This window comes from Theobroma umbraticum, unplaced genomic scaffold (assembly GCF_002168275.2).
Source record: "Theobroma umbraticum cultivar Fairchild unplaced genomic scaffold, ASM216827v3 scaffold_44.0, whole genome shotgun sequence".
Lineage (NCBI taxonomy): Eukaryota > Viridiplantae > Streptophyta > Magnoliopsida > Malvales > Malvaceae > Theobroma > Theobroma umbraticum.
In genome coordinates this window covers 12,411,381-12,435,418 of record NW_018397255.1, presented here as the reverse complement: position 1 = coordinate 12,435,418, position 24,038 = coordinate 12,411,381, and the positions used below count along the sequence as shown (strand labels likewise).

Sequence of the window (24,038 nt, the reverse complement as noted above, 5' to 3'; positions counted from 1 at the left end):
ACCCCGCCCCCTTTCCAGGCCAAAGCAACGAATAAAAAGCGTTAAATGGTTAACGGAACCACCACCACTTGAGTAGCTGAAGCGGCTGTTCCACGCTACGTTTCGATTTCGCTCTCCGAAAACGAAATTTTGTATTAAAAAATGAAAAAAGAAAAGGCTTTTTGACAACGACACGCGTCAGCTACGTTCCTTAGCTAACAGACCCCAAAAAGAAAAAAAAAAATCAAGAAACAATGCTTTTACAAGTATTCTAGAAACGATAGAGAGAAAGAGAGAGAGAAAGCTTTTCCTTCCGTTTGGAGAGAGAAAAGCCCGCCTTGTAACCTAAAGCAACAGATTTTCTTTTCTCATTTCTTTTAAGCTCTGGCTTTGATTATTATATATATATATATATGTATAAAGAAATAAGGAGAGAAATTGAAAATTCAATCATCCGTTTTTCGTGAATTTAATCTCTCTTAATTCTTGTGAAATGAATGCGGTTTTTTTGGAGGTATATTCGAATACGTTTTCCTTTTTTATTATGTGGTTATTTATTGAAGCAATAATAATGCCATTGAATTGAAGGCTCTGTTTTGATCTTTCAATCGTGTTTGGTATGGTCTTCACTTTTGGATCTGATGCGATTTAATTTCGTTTCTTTTTCTCTTTTTCTGACTAGTAATGATTTTTTTCTGTAAATGCTGATGCGTGTCCTTTTTTGTCCATTTCTGTTTGAATTTGTGGTCAATTTCGTCGTTTGTCAACAGCAACGAGCTGTAACAGAGAATCGTACAGATCTGGAAGATTTGCTGGGATATTAAGTAACAGCGTCTCATTATTTCTGAGATTTTCTGCGTTTGTTTGGTTGCAGATACAATTCTGATCTCGATCTCGGATACAAATTACAATGCCTGGTAAATTTTGCCTAATTTTACCCTGTTTCTAACGAAATTGAGATCAAAATGGTGATTTGTTTATTGATTTTTTTTCCTATAATCTCAGGAGAGGTAATTTCGGTTCAAGAAAATGAAAGGTTCAGAAAGGAAGGGAATTTGGATTTCGAGACGTCTGAGGACGAGAAAAGAAGAACAACGCGAGGGAGATCTTTGAAGAAAAAAGCGATGACTGCTTCAACGAAGCTAACGCATGGTCTAAGGAAGAGAGGTAAACGCGTTGCTGATGGCAAATACGCTGCAATTTCAATCGAGGATGTAAGAGATGCGGAGGAAGAGAAAGCAGTTAGAGCTTTTCGCCAGGCATTGCTTGCGAAAGATCAGCTTCCGCCACGTCATGATGATTACCATACTTTGTTAAGGTAATCTAACCAATTATTAGATTTTTTATTGTAGTTTTCCGGAGAAAGTTTGCTATTCATTTTGTGTGGTTAGTTAACATTAAACTATGTTGGTAAGATAATGAGATCATTCTATTGAAGCAAAACTGTGCTGTTTTAGGTTTCCCGCGATAGCTTGAATGACAAGGTACTGAATATTGCAATCCATTTCAAGCTTTGAATTGTATAAAATTGACTTTAGGAAGAATTTTATTATCTGTTTATTACTGAACACCATATTTCCTATATGTTCTCGAATTTTCAAAGTTTCCTGTCTTTCTTAGGAGTTTGTAATTATTTCACAAGCAGTAATCGAGAAGGCAATTTTTGGATTGTTTATTTAAGCTTGACGTGTATAAAATGTGTAGGTTTTCCAGAAAAAAGGTTCATTGGGATTTTAAGAAAAATCATCAGATATGTTTCTTGATTGCTTAGTTGGCAGTTTATTGGTTACAAAGAGTGGATGCCTGGTGCACTATATCAAATCAACTTCAGTTTACTTATTTCATGAACTGCAACAGCTCCCTTTACTGAGTTTGGTCATTGCACTAGGTTTCATCATCAAAATTGTAGCAGCAAGAATTTTGGAAGTGTATCTCCCTCTAAAATAAATTGTTTAGAATTCTATTGTCTAACGAGAATGATTTATTGGTAGCCTCTTATTCCAATAAAATAATGATTTCGTATCTTGGAATTTTGTGCTTTAGATAGACATAATGCAAATTTCTCTTCTGGAATTGTAGTGACGCTTGAGATTTAGAGTTTGTGTCTGATTAGGAGTTAAGCTGGTGAATCCCCTCCTTAACCACTGATTTTACTCTAGGCTAGGCTTTCAAATCCAGTAAAGCTCGTCTCCTACCAGATGTTGAAGCTCGGCTCCACTTTAAATTGTTTTTTTTAAAACAAATATTTCTGCTATAATCAATATTCCCCATCCCCACCCCAAGCACTCCTTCAAAAAAGAAAAAAAATTCCATTCAACTATTTTATTCAATTTCAAAAATCTGGAATTTGTTTTTGCAGATTTTTGAAAGCACGGAAATTTGACCTTGATAAAACAATCCAGATGTGGGAAGATATGCTAAACTGGAGGAAAGAGTACGGAGTAGATACTATTATACAGGTAAAAAGTGCTTGTATCATCTTTAAACTTGGATTATTCAGGTTTCTTCTGCTCTACTTATGATTAGTTGATGGAGATAAGCAACAAATGTTTTACTGTCTCTGGCAGCTGTAAAAGTTTTTCTAGTTGATTCTGAAAGTTGTGCTAGCTACCTTTTCTGTTGGTAATAGTTTAATTTTTCATAGTTTTAACAGATGCTATGATGCATGTGCAGGATTTTGTATATGATGAATACGAAGAAGTCCAGCACTGTTACCCGCACGGCTACCATGGTGTAGACAAACAGGGTCGCCCTGTTTATATTGAAAGAATTGGTAAAATTGACCCTACCAAGCTGATGAAGGCCACTACAGTGGACAGATTTTTGAAATATCACGTACAGGGTTTTGAGAAGGCTTTCATGGAGAAGTTTCCAGCTTGTTCTATTGCTGCGAAGAGGCACATAGATTGTACAACCACAATATTAGATGTGCAGGGGTTGGTTAGTGTTCATAAATTACAGAACATACATTTCATGCAATTTTATGTTTCTCATTATGTCCTTTATGCAGAACTGGATGAGCTTTGGCAAGGTTGCACATGATCTTGTAATGCGCATGCAGAAAATTGATGGTGACAACTATCCTGAGGTGGCTTAATTATTTCATTAAGCTGAAGAAAAAAAATATTATATCTGACTTATTCATGCATAAATTCCTCAACTGTTACTGATGTAAGCATTCTCTCCACAGACTTTGCATCAAATGTACATAGTTAACGCTGGAAGTGGATTCAAACTACTATGGAACACAGCAAAAGGCTTTCTTGATCCAAGGACTACTGCAAAGATTCATGTACAAGAATATTGAAACATGTGATCATGAAGAAATATATATACACCTTGATTCATGCTTTGTTCAATTTTGGGAGGTTGGATTTCAACTAATGAACAAGTATTCTTTGATTATACAGGTTCTTGGGAACAAATTTCATAATAAATTATTGGAGATTATTGATCCAAGGTTGTGATTACTTCTGTATTATTACTGCATAATCTGACTGCCTGCTTATGTTCTGACTTTTGTAACTAAACTTGTTTGTCAAAAAATCTCTCAAGCAGCCAATTGCCAGAGTTTCTTGGTGGAACTTGTTCATGCCCTAATGATGGTGGGTGTCTTAGATCAGACAAGGGACCCTGGAATAACCCAGAAATAATGAAGGTTGGATCCTTGTCAGTATTCAAAGGAAAATGTAGAAATGATTGTAGCTTTAGTAGCATTCCTCTCTCTTCATGCATTTTGATGTCTGAGAAATTAGGCTCCAAACTGATGCCCTGATTATCATTTGATGCCCTAAATGTCATGCCCGTATTCTATTTTCAGTTGATACATTCGGGAGATGCCTTGTACTCGAGGAAAACAGAAAGTTCTTCCGAGAATGACAATTTGGAAGTCAAGTTTTTGTCTACTAAGGTTTCTCCCACCCCCTTTTCTATTGATCAAATTCCCATTTGTTTACTATCAATTTATCATCATATAGCTTTCCATCTTTTCTATGTTAATTGGTTCTTTTGCAGGTTGCAAGTAGTGAAATATCTTATGCTGATTCAGTATCTGATATGAGGCCAGATACCTTAGATTTCATGCAACTAGTGTCACTGTCTGACAAAGTAAGTATTTCAAAGAAATCGGTTGTACCTTGCTGTTCTGACTTCTGTTTTATGTTTTAACTTTAATTATGAATTTGTTCTAGCGATTAAACTTTATGATCCTTGTTTCTTTGTGCTACTCTGCAAAAATATTATTTAATATCTATTAATTCTTGTGTCAGGTAAGGATGAATGGTTCTAATTCTATGCATGGCATTACTGAATCAGAAATTGCTGCAAGAATTGAAGACGCTAGTTCAATAAGTGAGCACTCAGCAATCCTATTTGAACATTGGATTTGTGCTTATGTTCTTGATTCAAATCAGATCATTCAATTTTTTATAAATGTGTTTTGTGGTAGGGTTCTAACATGTAATTGCAGATAGTTGTTCCAACTATCTCATAGTAAATAACCATCATTTAGACCAATAAAGGCGGCATAAAGATAAGCAGTAGCAATAATTAATTTTCTGGAATCTATTGGACAAACTATGTCCTATTGCCCATGCTTTGAAGATATGGAAGTTTGTAGTTCTGCGTGTGCTTTCTTTGCCCATGCTGCGTTTGAACTTGTATGCCCAATCAAATTTTGAAGTGTGACTCTTAAACTTTTAACAAATATAGTTGCTACTATATCGTAACAAATAACTATCTTATAGACCAATACTGGCAGGATTAAGCAAAACTAGTAGCCCTAATAAATGTTGCCATGTGTAGGACAAGCTATGCTCAACCAACCTTGCTTGATTAGGATATGGAAGCCTGTAACTCTGTTTCTGGTTTCAAGTGTAGGATTAAGCCAAACTAGTGGCCATGCTGGGTTTGAACTTGAATGCTCAATCAAAATTTCAAGTGTGACTTTTAGACTGTTAATGAATCTGACTTGCCATTATTGCATAAGAATGCTATGTCCTGTTTATCAGCACTTGAACTTCTTATTGGCCATGCTAATTTATCTCATGTAAGCTAAATATTACATTTTAATTTGGTGCTGTTGACAGATAATCTAACTCCGGATATTACTCCAAGGAATCCAGGAAAGAAGTTTGGTCTCCATGTAATGAGTTTAGTGCTTCACTTTGTATTCAAATTGTTAGCATGTATGTATTTCTTAGTCCCTGGACTGGGAAGATTTTTAGAAGTGCAAGATGCAAGACGACAAACAGAAAATGAGTCAAATCCCCAGATGGCAGGCTCAGGCTCTCTAGACAATGGTATTTTGTCAGAAGTAGAAGAGGACTCACTCCATCCATGCTGGCAGAGGCTACAACATTTGGAAACGTTGGTAACGGAGCTTTATAACAAACCCACGAAAATTCCTCCTGAAAAAGAAGACATGCTTCTTGACTCATTGAATCGTATTAAATCTATTGAACAAGATTTACAGAGAACAAAGAAAGTAAGACCTCTTTCTACAATTAGTCTTGTTTGCAACCAGTTTTGTGCCTTTGTACAATCTGGTTACTGAACGCAGACTTAATTTTTGTAGGCATTGCTTGCAACTGCATCAAAACAAGTAGAGCTTGCTGAGTCATTGGAACATTTAAAAGAGAACAACTTACCTGTAAGTTTCTATTTCCTCGGGGAAGAAAATATAAAACTGGGTCTGGTATTGCTTCCTTAGGGAGATAAGAATGAGTTTTAACTGTTTAGTGTAGGAAAGTAATTTGTCACGCTAGCCCGTGTTCTGATTGCTTGCCTAGGTGCTGTGATGTCAGCCCATCCAGATGGCAAGGTGTATGAACTAGATGATGAATAGTGGAACAGATTTATAATAAAAACAAGCCTGGGTGGGAAATAAAGTTTCACCATGCTACTCAAATTATGATCACAGTGATACTTGTTAGTAATAGGTGCAGCGTATGCCTGAATAGTTGAAATTCTTGATTTATCCATTTCTTATAGCCAAAAGAAATATGGGGAAAGCATAGATGCTCCACAACAACAAAAGCTGTTGCAATTTGGTAGTAAAGCTGTTACCAAAGCTTCCCGAGAAAAAGAAAACCCGTAGTTTCTGTGTTGTATGAAATCTAAACCTGCTAGTTGGACTCCCTAAATACCCTTTCATCTAGGTTCCATTATTTTCTTCTGAGTTTTCAGAAATTTAAGGTGCATTCATGTTGTATTATCCGTAGAATATGTAATTTTGTCTGTCATTCATGGAAATATATTGGCTTTTAAGTACTTGGGCAATATATATGTATATATATTTCATTCGTTACTTGTACATACGGAATTAGTAATGTAATTGATTGCTTTTGTATATCTTCAAATAAAGTGCACATTTTGATGGTATTGCCTGTGGCATTAGCAGGGGACATATTCATGTTGGCGAAGAAATTATAAACCTTTGAACCCAGGAAGATGAAATTGCAGTTTGCGTGTTTGCTTGATTGTGCTGAGGTAGCCAATATGCATCTTCTGTTGTCTCTCAACAATGATAAAACTGCAAGATTTGGAATTCTTTTGGCTGATTCAAGCAGGTTGACTAACTCTTTACATTAGTCTCACCTCTCTCTCACATTCTGAATGTTCCATCTCATTATATTATTCTCTTTGGCAGTCAAGGTTGATGCAAGGCAGCTGTCAGATCACTGGAGAGAGCTAGTATGTGGGAATTAAATTCTCTGTGAGAAGAAGCATGCTAGGTATAGATGCAGTTGTGCATATAGGTTTTAAAGTTTCTGTACATAGTATGATTTTCCCCCCATTTTTTGGTCTTTGTCGTAGAGAACAAGTATACGAGCGAACTCGTTCATAACAATAAACATACACATTAAAAGGAAATTAGAGACATGTTTCAGCATTTTGTACTTTTACATTGGCGTTTGAGATGCTTCGAACTGCAAATCTTTGACTATCATAAAGCAAAGATATCTGTGATTTCAATTGATGTCTATCAAAATGGAGTGAGTAATAGAATGATAATAGATAATAATCACTTCCCAATTAATCCAATGAACTTTAAATAAGACTTGATTAAAAACCAAAAATGGAAAGGGAAAATCTTCAAATGAAATCCAGCCAAGAGGTGGGATTCAAAATATTTCCTCCCGTGAGATGGGCCATGCACAATAATAGCGTAGGGGAACACTTAGTCGGCCCATTTTTATTGATGTTAGGGGGACTGAATTCCAAGGGTTGATCCAGAGCAACATTTTAGGTCCGGATCCGGATCCGGATCCAATTCATTTTTAAAAAATGGAAACCAAAACCTCTTCCACCTATCCCACCCACTCCACCGCCTACCACCCCCTCCGCCGCCACTCCCCACCCTGCGCAATCCTTATAAAGATAACAAGGAAAAAAAAGAAAAATCCCCCATAAAAAAATAATGTCATATCCATCTCCAGCAGCCGACCCGCAACCCGCCAAAAAACCCCAACCCCTTCCGTGGACCCACCAAGAAACCCTCAATCTAATCCAAGCCTACCAAGAGAAATGGTATTCTCTCAAACGCGGCCAACTCAAAGCCAGCCAATGGGAAGAAGTCGCCGTACCGTCGCCGCACGATGCGGCCTCTTCGACGACTCTGCCGCCAAAACCGCCCTCCAGTGCCGTCACAAGATGGAGAAGCTCCGTCGTCGTTACCGCTCTGAAAGCCAAGGCGTCGCTTCGGCCTCCCTTTGGCCTTATTACGAAGCCATGGAAACTCTCGAGCACGGGCCTTTGCCTATCTCGGCTCGGCCGTTGACTTCCTTGGTTCCAAGCAGAGGGAAGAACTTTTATTCCGAAGATGGACATGAAGTTGGAAATATTTACGACAATAACGACGACGTGGTTGAGGAGGACGAAGAAGATGCTGAAGAAGAAAACCAGTTTAGTAAAAGCCGGAGTATTAATTATATTTTGCGGCGGCCCAGTGTTGTGAACCGGTTTTCGGGGCTCTTAAGTGGGGTGAGGAAAAGGGTTAGACCGGAAGGGGAAGGGGATGAAGACGTGGCAGTTGTGGAAGAGAACAGGGGAGCGGAATTAGCAGTGGAAATAAAGAGATTCGCGGAGAGGTTTATGAGGGTGGAAAGGAAAAGGATGGAAATGATGCAGGAGACGGAAAGGTTGAGAATGGAAATGGAAAATAGAAGGATTGAGATGATATTGGATTCACAGAGGAAAATTGTGGACGTGATCGCGGCGAGTTTGGGTCGAAGCAGAGAGTGAAGCTGGAGGAAGAAATGGATTCTTGAAGAAACCTTTTTAAGGTTAAAATGATTCAATTCTTGTTCTATGCAGCTTGTATAGACTTACTTGGATGGAGCTAACAAATTATTATTATTATTATTTTTTATGTGCAATTATTATTATCTTTCTCTGAAATTTTTGTCCAAGGAAGAAGAAGATATCATGTTTCTTAATTATCCATTGTTTGCTGTTGTTTATGAATTTCTTACTCGTGTGTTGGTGCTGCTGTAATATAACTAAAATACTATGGCTTCCTTGGGGGATGCTGTGTCCTATACGGGTTTGTTTCAAACATGGGCATGTCCAATTTTTTCAATTTTATTTTATGCATGTATTTATATCTATATATTTGGAGGGTTAGGGTTGGAGCTCCATACACAGGTAAGGAATCAAATCTTGAATGATTCCGTAGAGAAGCTTTGATTTTTCTACTTGCTTGCAGCTTGCATTATGCTTGTTTCATGCTTTTAAGAGTTCACTGGAGAGAACGTGCACACATCTTCTTCGGTGATTTGAGGGAAATATTATGGCTCTCTGGTGCATTCCTCTTCAGTACACTCAACCTAGTCTGATTCAACTTCCTTCTTTTTTTTTTTTTTGTTGTTGCTGATTTTCCTTGCAATTGAAGTATTCCTCCACATTTTTCACCAAAACTTTGCTGAAGTTGCTTCTGTTTAACGCGTTGTTGTTGGGTTTTAGAAGGAAGCGGATTAGGCGGTCTTTGGTTGGAATCCCAAGCTGCTGAGAGAAACACAAACTATGTTGTTAGCAATTTGGCAAGTAACCATGCCATAAAACATATTAGTTAGTTGCCCAAGGGGAGAGTGCAACCAACCCAGAAGCAGTTTATAAACAAACATGCATGATAATGGTGATTTTTGTCTGTCTCACTCACACATTCATGGGTAGAGTTGGATGGCCTATGTATGCCGCAGTTGAACGCATTGAATAACAGGGGAGGAACTATCATTGTTAGTGAAACCTCATTTATCATTCAAAAGCTTGTAGTCTATATCGTAACCTGAATGGACCCATATGCCAGAGTTGCAACCTGGGAATTTAGACTGAATATTCTTTCAAGCTATACTCGCTACTCAATAACCACCCGGCAGACTCGAGGCGACAACCCTTTTGTCTCTCATACAATTAAGATCAAAACTTATAGACACAGAACGAAGCAAAAAGTGAAACTGTTAACTTCGCATTATACATAATTTATAGCTAATTCAGGAAATAATCTGCACTAGAACACAAGTGTAGTTGCAGGGGCCAAGTAAAACATAGCACGAATAATTACCCATAAAGATCAAATACCATGCCAGCATCGTCAGAAAATTTTTTACATTGACATTGAATACTACTTTCTGGAGTCCCCATCAAAAGTTGGCCTCTTCTCAGACTGAAATTTGAAACAAATCAAAGGTCCAAAGTGAATTTCAGATCAGATCCCACCACATTTTGGATATTAAAACTTCAAAACAGGTTAGGACCAATGTTATACATCCACTACAATACTTGATGTCAAAAGCACAATGTATCGGGCATCAAGGTTGGAAGGCTTGTGACTAAAAGAACCAGCAGGATGTGGAAATGAAAACGGATCAGCGATTGAAAGTTGCTGCATTATGAAAATCTTAAGACTCTTACAAATTACAATAATTCATTGGGTGTCCATGGCAGTGACACATGCTGATCATTCCAATTCCACTGAACACCAGAAACCTTATATTCACAAAATTTCCGAAGGCATTTGCCCATAACAATGATTGCTACCCACTTGAACTGAAAGGGTAATAATACATGCACTAATCTAGTGGGGCAAAAAGAAATAGGGCCCCTCTGCACATGAGCAGGTAGACCATGGAAAAGGCGGGGAAGAAAGTACAAAATAAGGGAGATGAGACCCCTGTACAAATGCCTCTATATCTGTCTCTATCTTCCCAATACTCTAAACCAGTGGTAATATACATAATCCCCCAAAAACCCAAAAAAAAAAGTAGAAAAAAAAAAAGTCCATTTTTTCTGTGAATTTCTAACCTGCAAATAGCAACCACCTCTTTCCACATTGCAATGCCCTAATGGAGTAATCAGCTTCATCTGCATATAACCCACAGCGTAATTAGTGTCCACTCTCCATTCAAGTGAAAGAAAATTTATATACCAAAGAAACAAACAAAAGGGAACAAAACAGGTTTTCACAATCCAAATAGTATACATGCCCAAGCACCCACACAAGGCTAGCTCTAAAAGGTAAACAAGGATAAAAAATTTGAGATAAAGGCCTCCAATCAAGAGAGGGTGTGTTGGGAGTTAATAATCAGAGAAAAGCTTCAACAAAACCAATTCAAGCAACAATGTAAGAGAGAGAGAGAGAGGATATAATTTATCATCATAATGATATTACAACTATGATAATTCTTTATGTTTTCTTTTTTCCTAGTGATGACAACCTAACATAGAATATCACTATATCAGGTCAGCCTAAATCTGTAAATCATTATTACCTGTACACTGCTGTTACAAGGGCATGCAAACCCAACCATACAGGACCCAAGGCTGTTGGAACTGCTCCATCCACTAGATTGCTTCATTCCAGCTTAGAATTGGAAGGCCTGTGATACAAGCTGCCCTTTACTGCTTGCAGATGCGGAGTTTGCTGTAGTGACTGCTGCTGCAATGGCAACTGTTGTGGGGGTGAATTACGATGATCTTGTTGTAATTGATCCTGGTGTTGTTGAGATGGTGGCGGTGTGGAAGATTGTTGTATCTGTGGCTGTTGCGGCCACTGTGCCCCAGCATTATTCCCATGAGGGGGTAAGCCACCTGATAATTGTCTCTGCCCTAACCCTTGACTGACAGAAGGTACTGGATCACTACCAGCAGAATTTGTAAGAGGAGGGCTCCCTCTGGATCCCACTTGAGTGGCTACATTTGGCATACCAGGATCATACACTGGTTCTGATGATTTCCACTGAGAAACAACTGGTACCAAGTTGTTTGCTGAATCACCGCCAGCCTGAGGCATTGCCATGGTTGTGGTTGTACCCATCTGTGAAGCATTGCTCATGGGCTGTTGGTCCACTTGAGCTGGCTCAGCTTGAGATTTGCTGGGTGGATCAGAATTCACTTGTCGATTCTGTTGAAGCATCCTTTGAATGGGAGGTTGGTTTTGATTAACTTGCTTTTGGTGTGGCTGCGACTGTAGCTGCAATGGCTGGTGGTTCGGACCCATAGCTGCTGGCAGGACAGATTGATGCACAGCTGAAAGTGTATGACCAGAAGACACTGTTGAAACCTGGCCGTGAGTGCCACTATCAGAATGAGAAGCCATCTGCTGGAGTTGCTTTGTAGAAGGGGGCGTTGCCCCAGAAAATAGCTTCTGCTGCGGCTGGGAATGATTCAAAGGTTGAGATGAAACTAGAGGTTTTGATGGTTGGACAGGGCTCATACCAGACCCAGAATACAAGCCTTGACCTTGCATCAAGTGCATCATCTGCTCTCCTTTCTCAGCAGCTTGGTTGCCAGGGGCCATGGTAAGGCCATTCAGATGAGCAGGATCAACAGAAAGATTCTGATGCACCATCATGTTCCCTCTTCCCACTCCCTTCAAAAGCTTAGCTTGCTGTTGAGACTGTGTTTGCTGTCGTTGCTGAGGGTGGTGCCTGCCAGATTGTTGAAACTGCTGTTGCTGCTGCTGGGACTGCCGCTGACGATGCTTGCCTATCTGATTGGTCAACCCACTAGTACCAGGTTGGGGGTTCCTACCAAGCCCGTGAGAGGCCAAGTGGTGTTTCTGTTGGTGCTGCAATGACATAGGAGTCATTGGCGAAGATGGTGTTAGTGGGGGGAGTGATACTGGCTGAGTTGAAGGTTGAGATTGAATCTGGGAACTGTTCTGAAGAGAAGATATGGGAAGTTGGGTCTGAGGTTGGACGTGTGGCATCAAAGCACTTGATGCAGCAAACTGTTTCTGTTGCTGTTGCTGTTGCTGTGGCTGTTGCTGGTGCTGGTGCTGCTGCTGCTGCATAAGACGCTGCTGGTGCTGCTGCATTTGCCTTTCTTTAGCAAGGCGCATGGCGTAGGCTTGCTGCTGTGACCCAGTAGCATGATTAGAACCCTGAAGATGAGCATGAGAGTTGCTCAGTCCATGGGACTGCTGTGGAGACATTGGATGCTGCTGCTGCTGCTGCTGCTGCTGGGGGTGACCAGGATATGATTGAACAGGTGGTGCAGTCGATTGATTAGGGTAAGCAGAACTCAACCCATTGAAAGCAGAAATCCCCTGGCTGTTCCCTTGAGCCTGCATCTGGAGCTCAGGCACCATCAATTGCCTTTGATGCTCTGGATTGTGGCCAGGCTATTAAAAAAACAAAAAGAAAATCATATTAATTTAGAAGTCGTCCATCACATAATGTACAAGAATTATAGAGTTAAAAGTCATCAACTATTTAGAAGTTCAGTGCTATTTTAAATTAACAAAGTACGTAAGTGCCAAGTGAACCACAGCTCTGTACCCAGACGAATACTTCAAAGCTTAAGAGATGAGAATAATAGCTAATCAAAAAAGATATTAAACAAAGGTTTGTTAATATCAACAATTGATTGTAGAACAGCTGTACTCAACCAGACAAAATATCCTCCAAATTGAAGGCATTGAGGTCTACAACCCCAATTATATGGCCTATATTAATTCCTGAGTTTCAGTAAGTCATTACATCTGAAGAAAGTCATTATTTAGATACCCATAGTTCAATGGAACAAAATTTCCAATTTTGAAGATTTCATCTTCTGACATTAGTGGCCAAACAATATGGCACAGTGATATGAAGCACACACTTCCAAATGGAACAATTACATTGTATTTTCTGGTTGTCAGCCAGAGAACTAGGGAAAAAGAAAAATTTTTGGTTTACAGTCATTAAAGAAATTCACTCTGATGGGATTTTTTGCAGCAGGCAATCCTCAGTCATTGTAAGTTCCAATTACTTAATAAATTATCATAAAGCAGTTGATCAAAATCTATTTCTTTACACTTTCAATAGATTCCCCATAATTAAAATTGAAAATCCTTATTCAAACCTGTACGATTGAAGTCCCCGCATTCTGGAAATGGAATCAATGATAATTTACACTAATAACTGGGGGGAAAATTAATACTGATTATTGGTCTGTAACTATAACCAATTAACCATTTATATGGAATAAAGGAAGCCCAGTAGGCTTAAGCTTAGACTCACACTGCTCTTTGAGAAGTACATAACTTACTCGCATCATGTGCACGGTGTCACGTGGTCTCAACACTGAGTTTCCTTGACCAGAACCTGGTCCAGAGTGCATATTCACAGGGGTTGGTATTCCCACCATATTGGAGGAGAGCATGCTGCCAGAATTCAGCATTGCTGATGATGCTATTCCTTGGAAGCCTGGCCTTGACATTGGCATGCTTCTATTCATCCCACACATCATGCCCAAACCGTTTCCACCAGGTATCATACGAACCCCACGATCTGATCCAGAAATAGCCCCAGGGACAGACAAGTTGGACTGCTGAATATTCCTGCCAGATAACATTTGATTATATTGCATTCTATGCTGCTCATCAGCTGGCAAAGATGTTCTTGGAACACCGTATCTACCATCCCTGAGAGCAAATATGATCCAGAATTTGTGCCGTTAGTATGTGAAAGTATACCCACTGAGAATGAAAGCTACACATCAGCTTAATACCTGACAGATGCATTGAGTGGGGCAGATGGCGATGGCAAATTACTGCCGAGAACCATGCCAGAAGATCCCTGCAGTGAGGAATTTGCTCCAGAGGCAGGAAGCATTGATCCCACAGCTCCTTGATTCGATATTGCTAAACCACTAGCATGAGAAGCTTGATATCCAAGGTGTAGAACATCTTGGCTTGATGAAGTGGCATCACAAAGATCAAGAGGCCTTTATCCAGACAACAAAAAATAAAATCATTTTGCATCACATTGCATTAAAAGCGACAACTTAATAAGAAGAAAAATGAAAAACGTAAAAGTGAAAAGCTAACAAAGATGAATGAATTAACAAGCTAAAACATTAATCAAAAAGGGCAAGCAAAGCTTACGTTAGAACCCCTCCATTAAGGTTATTCGGGCAAACTTGCGAAAGAGCAATAACATGAGAATTGTGGACTGGCACTATCTGCTTTGGATCCTGGTTATCATGCTTCACAACACAGAACAAGATATAAAGGCCAAGTCAGGAAAGTTTGGAAGACTCAAGGTGAAGAAAACAAAGAAAATTTAAGATGCTTTCAAGTATTAAGCCTGCAGCTTTTGTTCAACTCCATACTTTTTGCCACACCACTGAATGCTAACACAATTGTTCAACAAAAGGTGAGAAATTTCTCAAAGTAGAATAAATTTAGTTTGAAATAGAATTCAAAAATTCTTTAAGAGCACAATCTAATGTTAAACAAAGTGCATCGAACAGTGGGGCACAACATCCCTAGTTCACAGACAGTTAATTCAATTCAATGTTTTCAAAGAAAATCTAAAATTTCAAGTAGCACAACATCATCCACATATTTTTTTATTTAAAAAGAAGGATAACAGTGCAGTGGTGTCAATCAGAAGGCAACTGTGCATAATAGACACAATGCAAACAAGTGCCAGTTTGCCAATTTCCTTGAAGCACAGATTCAAATGTTTCAAAATGACAGGAGTACAGCAAATCTAGTATATTTTATATCAACAAGTCCCATGCAACTTCAGAAATTAAATTAACATTGCACAAAAGTCTTTTTAAAATGCCATAGTCAGAATTTGCATCAACCTGATACGAAAAAAAAAACTGAAAAAATGAAATTACTCAAGATAACAAAAAGATTACCTTCAACTAGTTGATTAAATCAGCCAGATTTGATTGTATAACTACCAACATGCAGAAACTCTAGAGATTAAATAAATGTAATCTAAAATTCACAAATGTACCTGACTCCGACGGAAGTGCTGTTTCTTGCCAATAAGTATAATTTTCTCAAAATGAGACTTAAGAGTATCCTCTTCCATTGGCCCCTGCAAACGTTGAAACAACTGTCTGGCACTTCCCTGCATGACATACAGCAATTGAAGCCAATCATAGAAGAAAAATTAGCTCAATGTAATATGTCCCACATCAATACATTATCAAATATGAATCTACTAGCTTTGAGGAGAGACAGAACCTTTGGAATGCCAGGCAACGTAGATGGATATGACTGAGAAGAACCTGAATCATCAGCACTGTCAGCACCATCCCCACTCCTATCCATTAAAACTTTGTGGCGTTCCTTACACTCTTTAGGCTTGCGGAATATGCACTGAACATGTTGAGAAGTTCATGAGATTATTTCCAAATGGAGGAAGGTGGAAGGGAGGAGGTGAGGGGAAAAAGAAGGAAATAAAACAAGTAGGTCTACTGCAGATATAGAAAGAAATATATAGATAAATGAAAGACCAAATAGCACTTTTAGAGGATAGACGCATCATTGGTGGCAAATTAAAATTATTTCAGACACATGACAAGGAAGCCCTTAATGACAGAATATGTTTGTAAAGACATTTTGCTCGAGTACTAACCTTAAATTGAATAGTACTGTTGATGGCATCACTTACAAGCTCCCAATTTGGACCCATGTCATGTACAAGGACAACAAGTGCCTGAAAATATAAATACAATAACATTTCAAGGGCCTGGTCACAGTGCTTAACAGCAATTGAAGAATAAGTTCAAGAAAAGACAACAAAAGTTAACCTGATCTTCAAATAGCGACCATGGACTACCAGAACCTGGCTGACCAGTAGACATCTGGAAAAAATTTACATGGTTTTAATAATTACACCAGAGCCAAGACACCTAGGAAGCACATGATCAACCAGACTATCAAACAAAAGGGAGAAGAGCGAAATACCTTAGGTGTTTTGGCTTTTCTACCCCTGTCACGACCATGAATTAATCTAATGATTTTGCTGGGATTGGACATATTACTCATTTGGGACCCTACTGGTGAAGGGATAGATCCACTTGGAGTGATGTCAAATGAGTTATCTGGCTGTTGCTTCATTATCTTTGGCTTCTTGGCATTATGTTGCCCATATAAACCTAAGAAAAAGGCAATCGAAAATGTGAAGGGTGAAGAACAAAAGATATCAGAATACCAGATAGATATATCCAACCAAGTAACCAACCATTAAATCATATATATATACAAAGAGCTTTACCAGTGGTTCCATTAGAATCAAAATGATGACTGTCCTGTCTTTTTCTGGAATAATCCCTCTGCAAAAGAAAAGGCACCATCAAGCATGAGATTATCAATTAGAAAATTACCATGTAGAACAAAAAGGCAAACAAGAGGGAAGAACAGAAGAACATGCAGATAAAGTTCAATGCTGCATAATTATACTTATGATACCCTCATATCTACCATGGAAAACAGGAAGTCAACTTTGTTGCTACTATTACTTGGTCGGATGTAAGATTGAAAATACTAAAATGAATTCAGCTTTAAAAGTTTCCTTGATTGAAGAAATGGAAGAAAACCCGACTCAAAAGAAAATTTGGCAATCAACTTAAAAGCCAGTAATACCTTTGAAAATGAATCTCTTGCTTGATAAAATTACACTTTCATAAGTAACTTACAAGAGAACCTCAAAAGGTAATCACTCATCCAGGCAGAGAAAAGTTGAAATTCTTAACGATTTTAAGCTAGAAAGAAAATGATGAAGCAAAATAAAAGAAAAAAGTTCATTTATGTCAACATAAGCAACCTGGAAAACCTAATAAAATTCACCTGTTCATTCTGAACAGTAGACTCCAGCTGCCAACCCTGATCATACGCAGAACCCTACAAGAAACACAATTCTGGAACCTTTAGAAACCATGAAGACAAATAACAAAAATAATCCACACCATTCCAGGGATAAACAAACGCCCCGTGTCAGTTAAAACAGAAGAATTGCAACTTACAGGAATCTTGGTCTTTTTCTTCTTTTTAGGTTTTGTAGGTGTTTCTGCACAGTCATATGGTAGCTGCCTTTCAAAGTCTGCAATTGACTCAACCTCCATGCTTTTCTGGATCTGGAAGCCTCCATGCAAAGTACTCTGATCATCCTGAAAAGAATTAGTATCTCCACTAGAAGCATCTGTTTTTGCCGGTGCCTGTAAACCCCCAGCAGCAGCTGCACTGCTAAAAGGACTTAAAACCCTCTGCCTGGAACCAGTGCGGACACGTTTTGTTGGAATTGGACCGACATTTAGGCTACTGGCAGGCCTTTTTCCTATCAACATGGACTGCTGTGCACAGTTTCCATATGGCAAATCAGCACCCATTTCATATGGTCTTGCAGGATACGATTTCATTGGGTTCTTCCGCTTCTTCTGGTTTAGTTTTGATGATTTGCTACCTTCAAAGGCCCCAGGCAAATAATACGTACTGGTCTCTCCTTCATCCTCATCATACACAAAATCGCGATATCCAAACTCTGGATTCGAAGAAGTTGTAAGGAACAGAAGATTATTCAATGGCTAACAAACTCAGAACAAAAAAATGTCATGATTACCTGCTCCAGCATCATAAACAGAAGTTTCAATCTCCTCCTGCACACTACTCCCAGTTTTCTGAAAAAGAAAATATCATTCAATATTAAGCAAGATTGAGCAGAAAAGTTTCAATAGCTGCCTTTTGAGCAAATTAGCAACAAAATGCATATATGTTCTACAAGATAACTTTGACTGATGTTTTTTCAAATGAATTCACATTAGTCCAGAAAGAATTTTTTTTATAAAATACTCTCCCTCATTAGATATAGGGGAAGCAAAACAAAAAGAGCATGTATAAACTCATTAAAAGACCCCCATTTACCTCCGTCTGTACCAAATAAGATTCAATAGATCTTCGGTAGGTTTCCATAGCACCTGAAGGAACTGCATAGAAGAGGCTTTCCTGAAGATAAAGTACATACAATGTTTGAGCAAACAATGTAAACATAAAGAAACTATTTCTGCAAGTTACAGAACTCCACAATTGAGCATGTAGAGCTAAACACATACAACCTATTAAAAGAGATCGAAAAGTTACAATCAAAAGCCAACAATAAATTTATAAATGAACCTGAAAAGCTATGAAAAATTTTAAGCCATACTTCTGTTAGGTGTTCATCCCAAGAAATGTCCATAATGCCCAAGTCGGATATCCTGTCGGGTGTTGCCGGTGCTTCAGCTTGAAGTGATGGAACATGAGAGCTGGTATATTTCAAAAATCTGAGTGCATATGCCCGAATAGCTAGTTCATTGTTCTCTCCAGGGGCCTGCTGCTCCTTACTTGTATCCTGCTCCATAACATGTTTCACATAAAGATAAGAAAGAAAGAACAATATTTCAAGGATCTGACACAACTAGAACATGAATACGAGGGAACCATTCGGCATCTTTCACAAGACCAAAAACGGGAAGGCAGGGCAGAATGAGACCAAACAGCCCTAGAGCTATAACTCAATTCCAGATATTTAAGTGGTTATCCTGGATCCTACTTCTGGAATTCAAAGGCATTTATGAATTTTTGACTGAATGTTTGATAACTGAATTTTCAACTGAATGTTAACTTATCATCCAGAGTCTCTATGAGCTCAATCATCAAATAATCCAACCAGCTGCAGCAAGTCAACACACTTAGAAAACCATGGGAGCATATATATAAGAAAACACAATTAAGATCCAAATAGGAAAACATGACTACAATCCATATAACTACCTAAGTTCCCAGCAACCTCTTCTCTACATATTTAAAAAAAGTCACTTCCTCCCCAGATCAAGTAAATTACCTTCATAGCATGTGAAAGATACAGTGTATTGAATAACAGAACTTATAAGCAGCTAACAACATGACTGATCATACAAAACTGATAACTGAAGTTGAAGAATATAAACGAAACAAGCACCAACATTAATAAGCAAACATACAAAATTATCATCATTTCTATCATCAGAAAGAGAGGCATGCATATATTGATTAAAAAATAAAGACCAAGAAAAGTCCAAAAATATAACCAGTACCATATCAAGTTCTGCAGTCTTGTTCTCAGAAACTTCACTGGCCTCAATTACCTTTGACCTTACCAAATCATGGTCACATTTCTTTGGACCAAGACTTGCATCCTTACTATTTAGAAGCACCTCTGCTGAATGCCAAAACTCCATGACAGCATTAGCAAGGGTTAAAGCTACTCTTTTGAGTTTCCAACACTGATTCTGTTCTTCAAATTTCAATCGTGAAGTCAAAGCAACACGGTGACATATTTGAGCAGCAGCAGTCATTTTCCAAAGACGCTCCTATAAGCACATAAAGAATGAAAAAGGGAAGTTTATAGGCAAATTTTGTCAATTATGTTCTCTAGTCAACTTCATATACAGGTACATTAATTGAGTAAAGCCAATAAACAGAAAAGTTCTCAATAAGAAGGGAAAAAGAACAAGAAGAATGCATAAGATGAATTTAATTTTATATTCTATAAGAAAATAATACCTGAGCAAAATCATTTGCCAACCATGCCATTTCCTCAAGGACAAAATCCCAGTGAGATTTTCGGCAATTCTCCAAGGGTAATGTACCAACAGATAGCTCTGCAATCCTTTTCCGTTTAGCCTGTTTACCATAAAGCCAGACCTTTTAAGCTTTTTAAAGACAAAAAAGTTCTATTTAAATTTAAGAAATCACTGGGCATATATCAATCAATAAGATAAACAAACCACCTCTATAATCCGTGCCTCTTCCAAGATGGAATCTTCATGTGCCTTGTCCACCACTTTGACATGATTATCTGAACTAGTTTGTGGATCAGCAGTAGTAATAGAGGTTCTTCCTGATAAAGTCGTCTGAGGAATCTCACAAGTAGAGTTATCCATTGTGCCTTGAGGCCTACTAGCAGAAAAAATTTCCTTGTTGGAGTTGGCATCATCACCCAACAAAGTACAAACTTTCCTATCAGCTTCTGATACAGCATGACTGCTCTGTTGCGCCTCATTGTTGGAAGGACAACTAACCTCATTTTGCAATTCAGATCTAATTTCTTCCTCCATTTTTACAAAAGAATCTTTAACAGAGTGATTTTGATTCACAGAAGTATTAGTATCACAGAGAACAGCAGCATTATCAACACCCTTGATCTCATTCTTTTCTTTTGCCAATTCAGCAACAGCTAAGTTTTGTGATTCCTCTATTTCTGACGTTTGTTCCATGGGCTTTCCATTAGAATCAACATTTTTTGGATTTATACACATATCATTATCATTATTTACATCTAAGCTTAGGCTGTTTTGTGTGCAAGAGGACTCCGAATCCAATCCCTTTGACCCTATTGCTGCACTGCTATTTTGTCCTTCATTTGGTATGTTTTTCCTATCTCTTTTGGCATCACCAAAGCCATTCAGCTGATTAGAACCAATTTCATTTTCAGCTTTTGTCACACCTGTACCAGGGGGACATCCAAGACCAGTTGAAACTACCTGCTCCTTCCCTCTGACAAGATCAGGTTCCTCAAAAGCCAAGTTAACTGGAGATTTATGAGCCTCCACTGGAGCAGGTTCATTAGGCAGGTCGTCTGTCACGCTTTTGGAAGCTGTAGCATCAACCTTGGTTTCAGATAGATCAGCTTTTGACTGCTCAGTCATATCTTCCACAGCCTGACCACCATCCAACTCCATATTCAACTGATTATCAGAAGTTATCACCTTTGAAGCCAAATCACCATTTGAAGTTGCAGATTTTGCAGTATTAACAGAGGGATTATTCTTGTCCTTTTGGTTATTTATTTCAGATGTCAAAGCCTTCACATCCTTTGATGCTCCACGAGCAGGTAAAGAAGAGCCATGACCACCTCGACCCTGAACCATATCCGTCGAACTTGATCGAGCTCCATCTCGATTTATTTTGGACCTGTTCCTTCGAGCATATGGGCGAAAAATAGCAGAATCTTCAGATTCCTTGGCATTTTGAGTCCCATCCATCTGAGAAGATTGTTCTGACGGAGCAACAGTATTCCTCTTACGAGGATGCATAGACTTTCTTTCACCTTCAGGCAACTCACTTTCACCATCAAAAAGTAGGAGGTTATCAGCACTATTGGGTTCACAAACTGCACGAACCCCTGGTCTACCACTACTCTCTACGGAATCACCATGAGGTGAGGCAGTCAGTGCAAAGCTACCTTTCGCTTCACTGTAATAATAATGGACAGAGGAAGCATCAGCCAATTACTCCAATACAATTTAGAACCATAATTCTGTAACACACAGCTGTAAAAAGAATATACCTGGTAACAAAATGCTCTGCTTGCTGATCAGTGAGAGAAGTCGACTGGACACTAACTGAAGCTGCATTGCCAAATTTGAAATCCAGGGGATTGCCACCCTGACAGCAAAGCATCTTATGGTAAATTTTAATTTATAAAAAATTGGACGTAGCAAGAGAAGATAAAAATGCATACTTTCTCAAGAAACTCTAGTTCCCTTCTCCTTTCCTCTCGAACATCATACTCCTGCCTGTTACAGACAAGAGCAAAAACTAAAATAAAAACAAGTTGCCTGCATTTACGGATGTGAACCAAGTTTTCTAGGAAATTTAGAAGGGGTATGAGGAAACAAAAATAGAATGTAAGCATCACCTAAGCTCTGCTTGAGCCTTCTCAATTGCAGCTCTGCGCGGAGAGGTTTTGACACCAATCCCGACTCCGCCATCAACAACCCCTCCCATGGAATCAACCTCAGCATTTACTAGGAGAGCAGATCCTGAGTTACATCCATGCATCCCTACCTAAATATCTAGAGGCTTGCCCCTCCCATCAATTCAAAAAGAAGATATTGTTGAATACCTAAAAATGGAAAAGAAAAAACCAAAATAACAAATACAGTAAATAAAACTAAGGTAGCCAAAAATGGTAAAACTAAGGCAAACAATGAATTGCAAAGAGGCAGCAACAACTATGAACATATAGTTTTACCTCCAGTCAGTTGCATTGCAGTCACCCTCACAATTTCAGTAATAACAATTTTCTTCATTCAATAAATATTAAAGTTTTGTCCCCAAAGAAAGCAAAAAAAATCAAATAAAATAAAATTTGCCACAATTCACAATTGTAGAAATTGATTGCAAACTGCTATCATCAAACTCACTCAAGAAAATTAAAGAAAAGCAAGTTTATCAGGAGCTCAGATATTTATGAAACCAACACCGAAAGACAAGGTAGAAACTCTGAACAAATGGACAAAAATACATGAAACGAACGAACTATGCATGCAGCATATGCATTGTTTACCATAAGAAGGATCACTGTATACAGATTATTCCTCAGAAAGAAAATAGTACATTGATTTGAAAGAACAAATTGTAAGCATATAATGACTTGAACAAGGTTAAGGAGCAACAATATTATTCCACAAGAGTGATTTTCCTGCAAATAAAGGTGCTTCCTACTTTATTTCTCTTTTTTTCTGCAATGAGTTGACAGAAGGAAAAAAAAAAGTGTTACATAAGTAGATCATCAATAGCACATCAATCACATATTTTTACCTCTTAATTTCCCACTTGTCCATAGTAGTTTGAATATAACCAAACTATCACAAAAGGCAGTTAAAGTTCATTCACCACCTTATATTAATTGGAAAACTCAGACAACAAATTGAACTTGCATGAGTAGCCACTAAGTTTAGTACAGTTAAAAAGCTTCGAAAAGGAAATGCATACCCCGCCATTTATTGGAATGCCTAAAGCAACGCTGAATTATAGTAATTAACTACTCTAGCACTGCCATCCAATATGCATACTTCATATCATAAATAAGCATACATATAGAAGAAGATAATAATAGCATGAAAGAGCTTGGCACCAGCAATTCTCTTCAAATTCCAGGAAAAAACCACTAGAAGTCAAAAATCAGTAGCTAAACAATGAAACGTAGAGCCTAATGAGCTTCCTCGGCATTGAACTTCGAATTAATGTAAATAAACACATAAGAAGACCACTTAGCACGTAAATCCACAAGCATTCAATCGAAACGCGCAAAAAATAGCACAAGAGCGAGAAATAGAAACCCTAAACGCATTGAATCACGCAAATTGTGCCCTAATTTGAAACATTACTCAAATTCTAGGGTTTACAAAAGAAAACACGAACAAAAATTAAGCGCGAAAATAACCTGAATTGGGATACGGAGTTGAACAATTGGGAGCTAGGGCAAAGCACCGGGGAGCACCTGAAACGTTCCCGCTCTTTTTAAGACTCTCGTTACCTCTCCCTCTCTCTCGCTCCTAGGGTTTTGAAGCTTCGAACCCTTCTCAACGTCCTGCCCTCAATCAAAACGACACGAATTAACCCTAAAATGCAACATCTCCCTGCAAATGCCAGCCATGAGCGCGTTGTCGAGTCTCCCTTTATCAAGAGTCCTTTGTGTAATTTTTTCGTTTTCGCTCTCTAAAAAATAGTTGGTTTTATTTTTTTGGTGATTTTTTTGTTTTTGTTTTTTTACTTTTTTGTTTCTGTGTGTAGGTTTTGTTTGGCTTCGCTGCTTTTCGGGGTTACTATGCGACTCCTCTCAGTGAGTAATGGGCTTGGGTTTTTCCTGAGGTAGACGACGAGCATCCGAGGGCTTCTAGCTTTCGGGTACTCTTTGGGCTTTTTAGTCAGTTTATTACAATTTTCTATATTATTATATTCTTCTTTCCTTCCCATTTTTTTACCTCACGGATTTAAGAAAAATATTTTTACTTTAATTATTTAATAA

The 24,038-nt window shown here is 38.4% G+C and overlaps 3 protein-coding genes across 9 annotated transcripts; 2 read left to right on the top strand and 1 right to left on the bottom strand.

Annotated features, from left to right (window-relative positions):
- LOC110429179 (Sec14p-like phosphatidylinositol transfer family protein) lies at nucleotides 1–6,871 on the top strand. 6 transcript variants are annotated; one of them, XM_021445084.1, is made up of 16 exons: nucleotides 1–493; nucleotides 854–896; nucleotides 985–1,297; nucleotides 2,339–2,438; nucleotides 2,653–2,919; nucleotides 2,990–3,067; nucleotides 3,170–3,271; nucleotides 3,390–3,439; nucleotides 3,538–3,637; nucleotides 3,800–3,889; nucleotides 3,994–4,086; nucleotides 4,248–4,329; nucleotides 5,067–5,464; nucleotides 5,555–5,629; nucleotides 6,377–6,548; nucleotides 6,629–6,871. In XM_021445084.1, exons 2-15 carry the CDS (start codon nucleotides 890–892, stop codon nucleotides 6,431–6,433), a joined length of 1,812 nt encoding a protein of 603 aa, XP_021300759.1. In that variant the 5' UTR covers nucleotides 1–493; nucleotides 854–889; the 3' UTR covers nucleotides 6,434–6,548; nucleotides 6,629–6,871. The 6 variants fall into 6 exon arrangements, with proteins under 6 accessions (XP_021300759.1, XP_021300760.1, XP_021300757.1 ...); XM_021445085.2 differs by having other exon boundaries at nucleotides 750–896; nucleotides 6,634–6,871; XM_021445082.2 differs by having other exon boundaries at nucleotides 750–896.
- A 232-nt stretch (nucleotides 6,872–7,103) lies between these two features.
- On the top strand, nucleotides 7,104–8,420 carry LOC110429181 (Homeodomain-like superfamily protein). The gene is given in 2 exon segments (XM_021445088.2): nucleotides 7,104–7,559; nucleotides 7,562–8,420. Coding segments are annotated over 2 exon segments (822 nt in total). The 5' UTR covers nucleotides 7,104–7,399; the 3' UTR covers nucleotides 8,224–8,420.
- A 1,019-nt stretch (nucleotides 8,421–9,439) lies between these two features.
- On the bottom strand, nucleotides 9,440–23,823 carry LOC110429178 (chromatin modification-related protein EAF1 B-like). 2 transcript variants are annotated; one of them, XM_021445080.2, is made up of 23 exons: nucleotides 23,454–23,823; nucleotides 21,924–22,130; nucleotides 21,747–21,801; nucleotides 21,573–21,670; nucleotides 20,014–21,478; nucleotides 19,787–19,906; nucleotides 19,318–19,593; nucleotides 18,408–18,593; nucleotides 18,128–18,208; nucleotides 17,826–17,883; nucleotides 17,233–17,747; nucleotides 17,057–17,110; nucleotides 16,485–16,542; nucleotides 16,175–16,365; nucleotides 16,018–16,071; nucleotides 15,843–15,923; nucleotides 15,449–15,583; nucleotides 15,216–15,332; nucleotides 14,348–14,448; nucleotides 13,972–14,187; nucleotides 13,510–13,801; nucleotides 10,749–12,601; nucleotides 9,440–10,341 (listed from the first exon to the last, which is right to left on the bottom strand). In XM_021445080.2, exons 2-22 carry the CDS (start codon nucleotides 22,064–22,066, stop codon nucleotides 10,832–10,834), a joined length of 6,066 nt encoding a protein of 2,021 aa, XP_021300755.1. In that variant the 5' UTR covers nucleotides 22,067–22,130; nucleotides 23,454–23,823; the 3' UTR covers nucleotides 9,440–10,341; nucleotides 10,749–10,831. The 2 variants fall into 2 exon arrangements, with proteins under 2 accessions (XP_021300755.1, XP_021300754.1); XM_021445079.2 differs by having other exon boundaries at nucleotides 9,442–10,341; nucleotides 13,510–13,885.
- Between the last annotated feature and the right edge of the window lie 215 nt (nucleotides 23,824–24,038).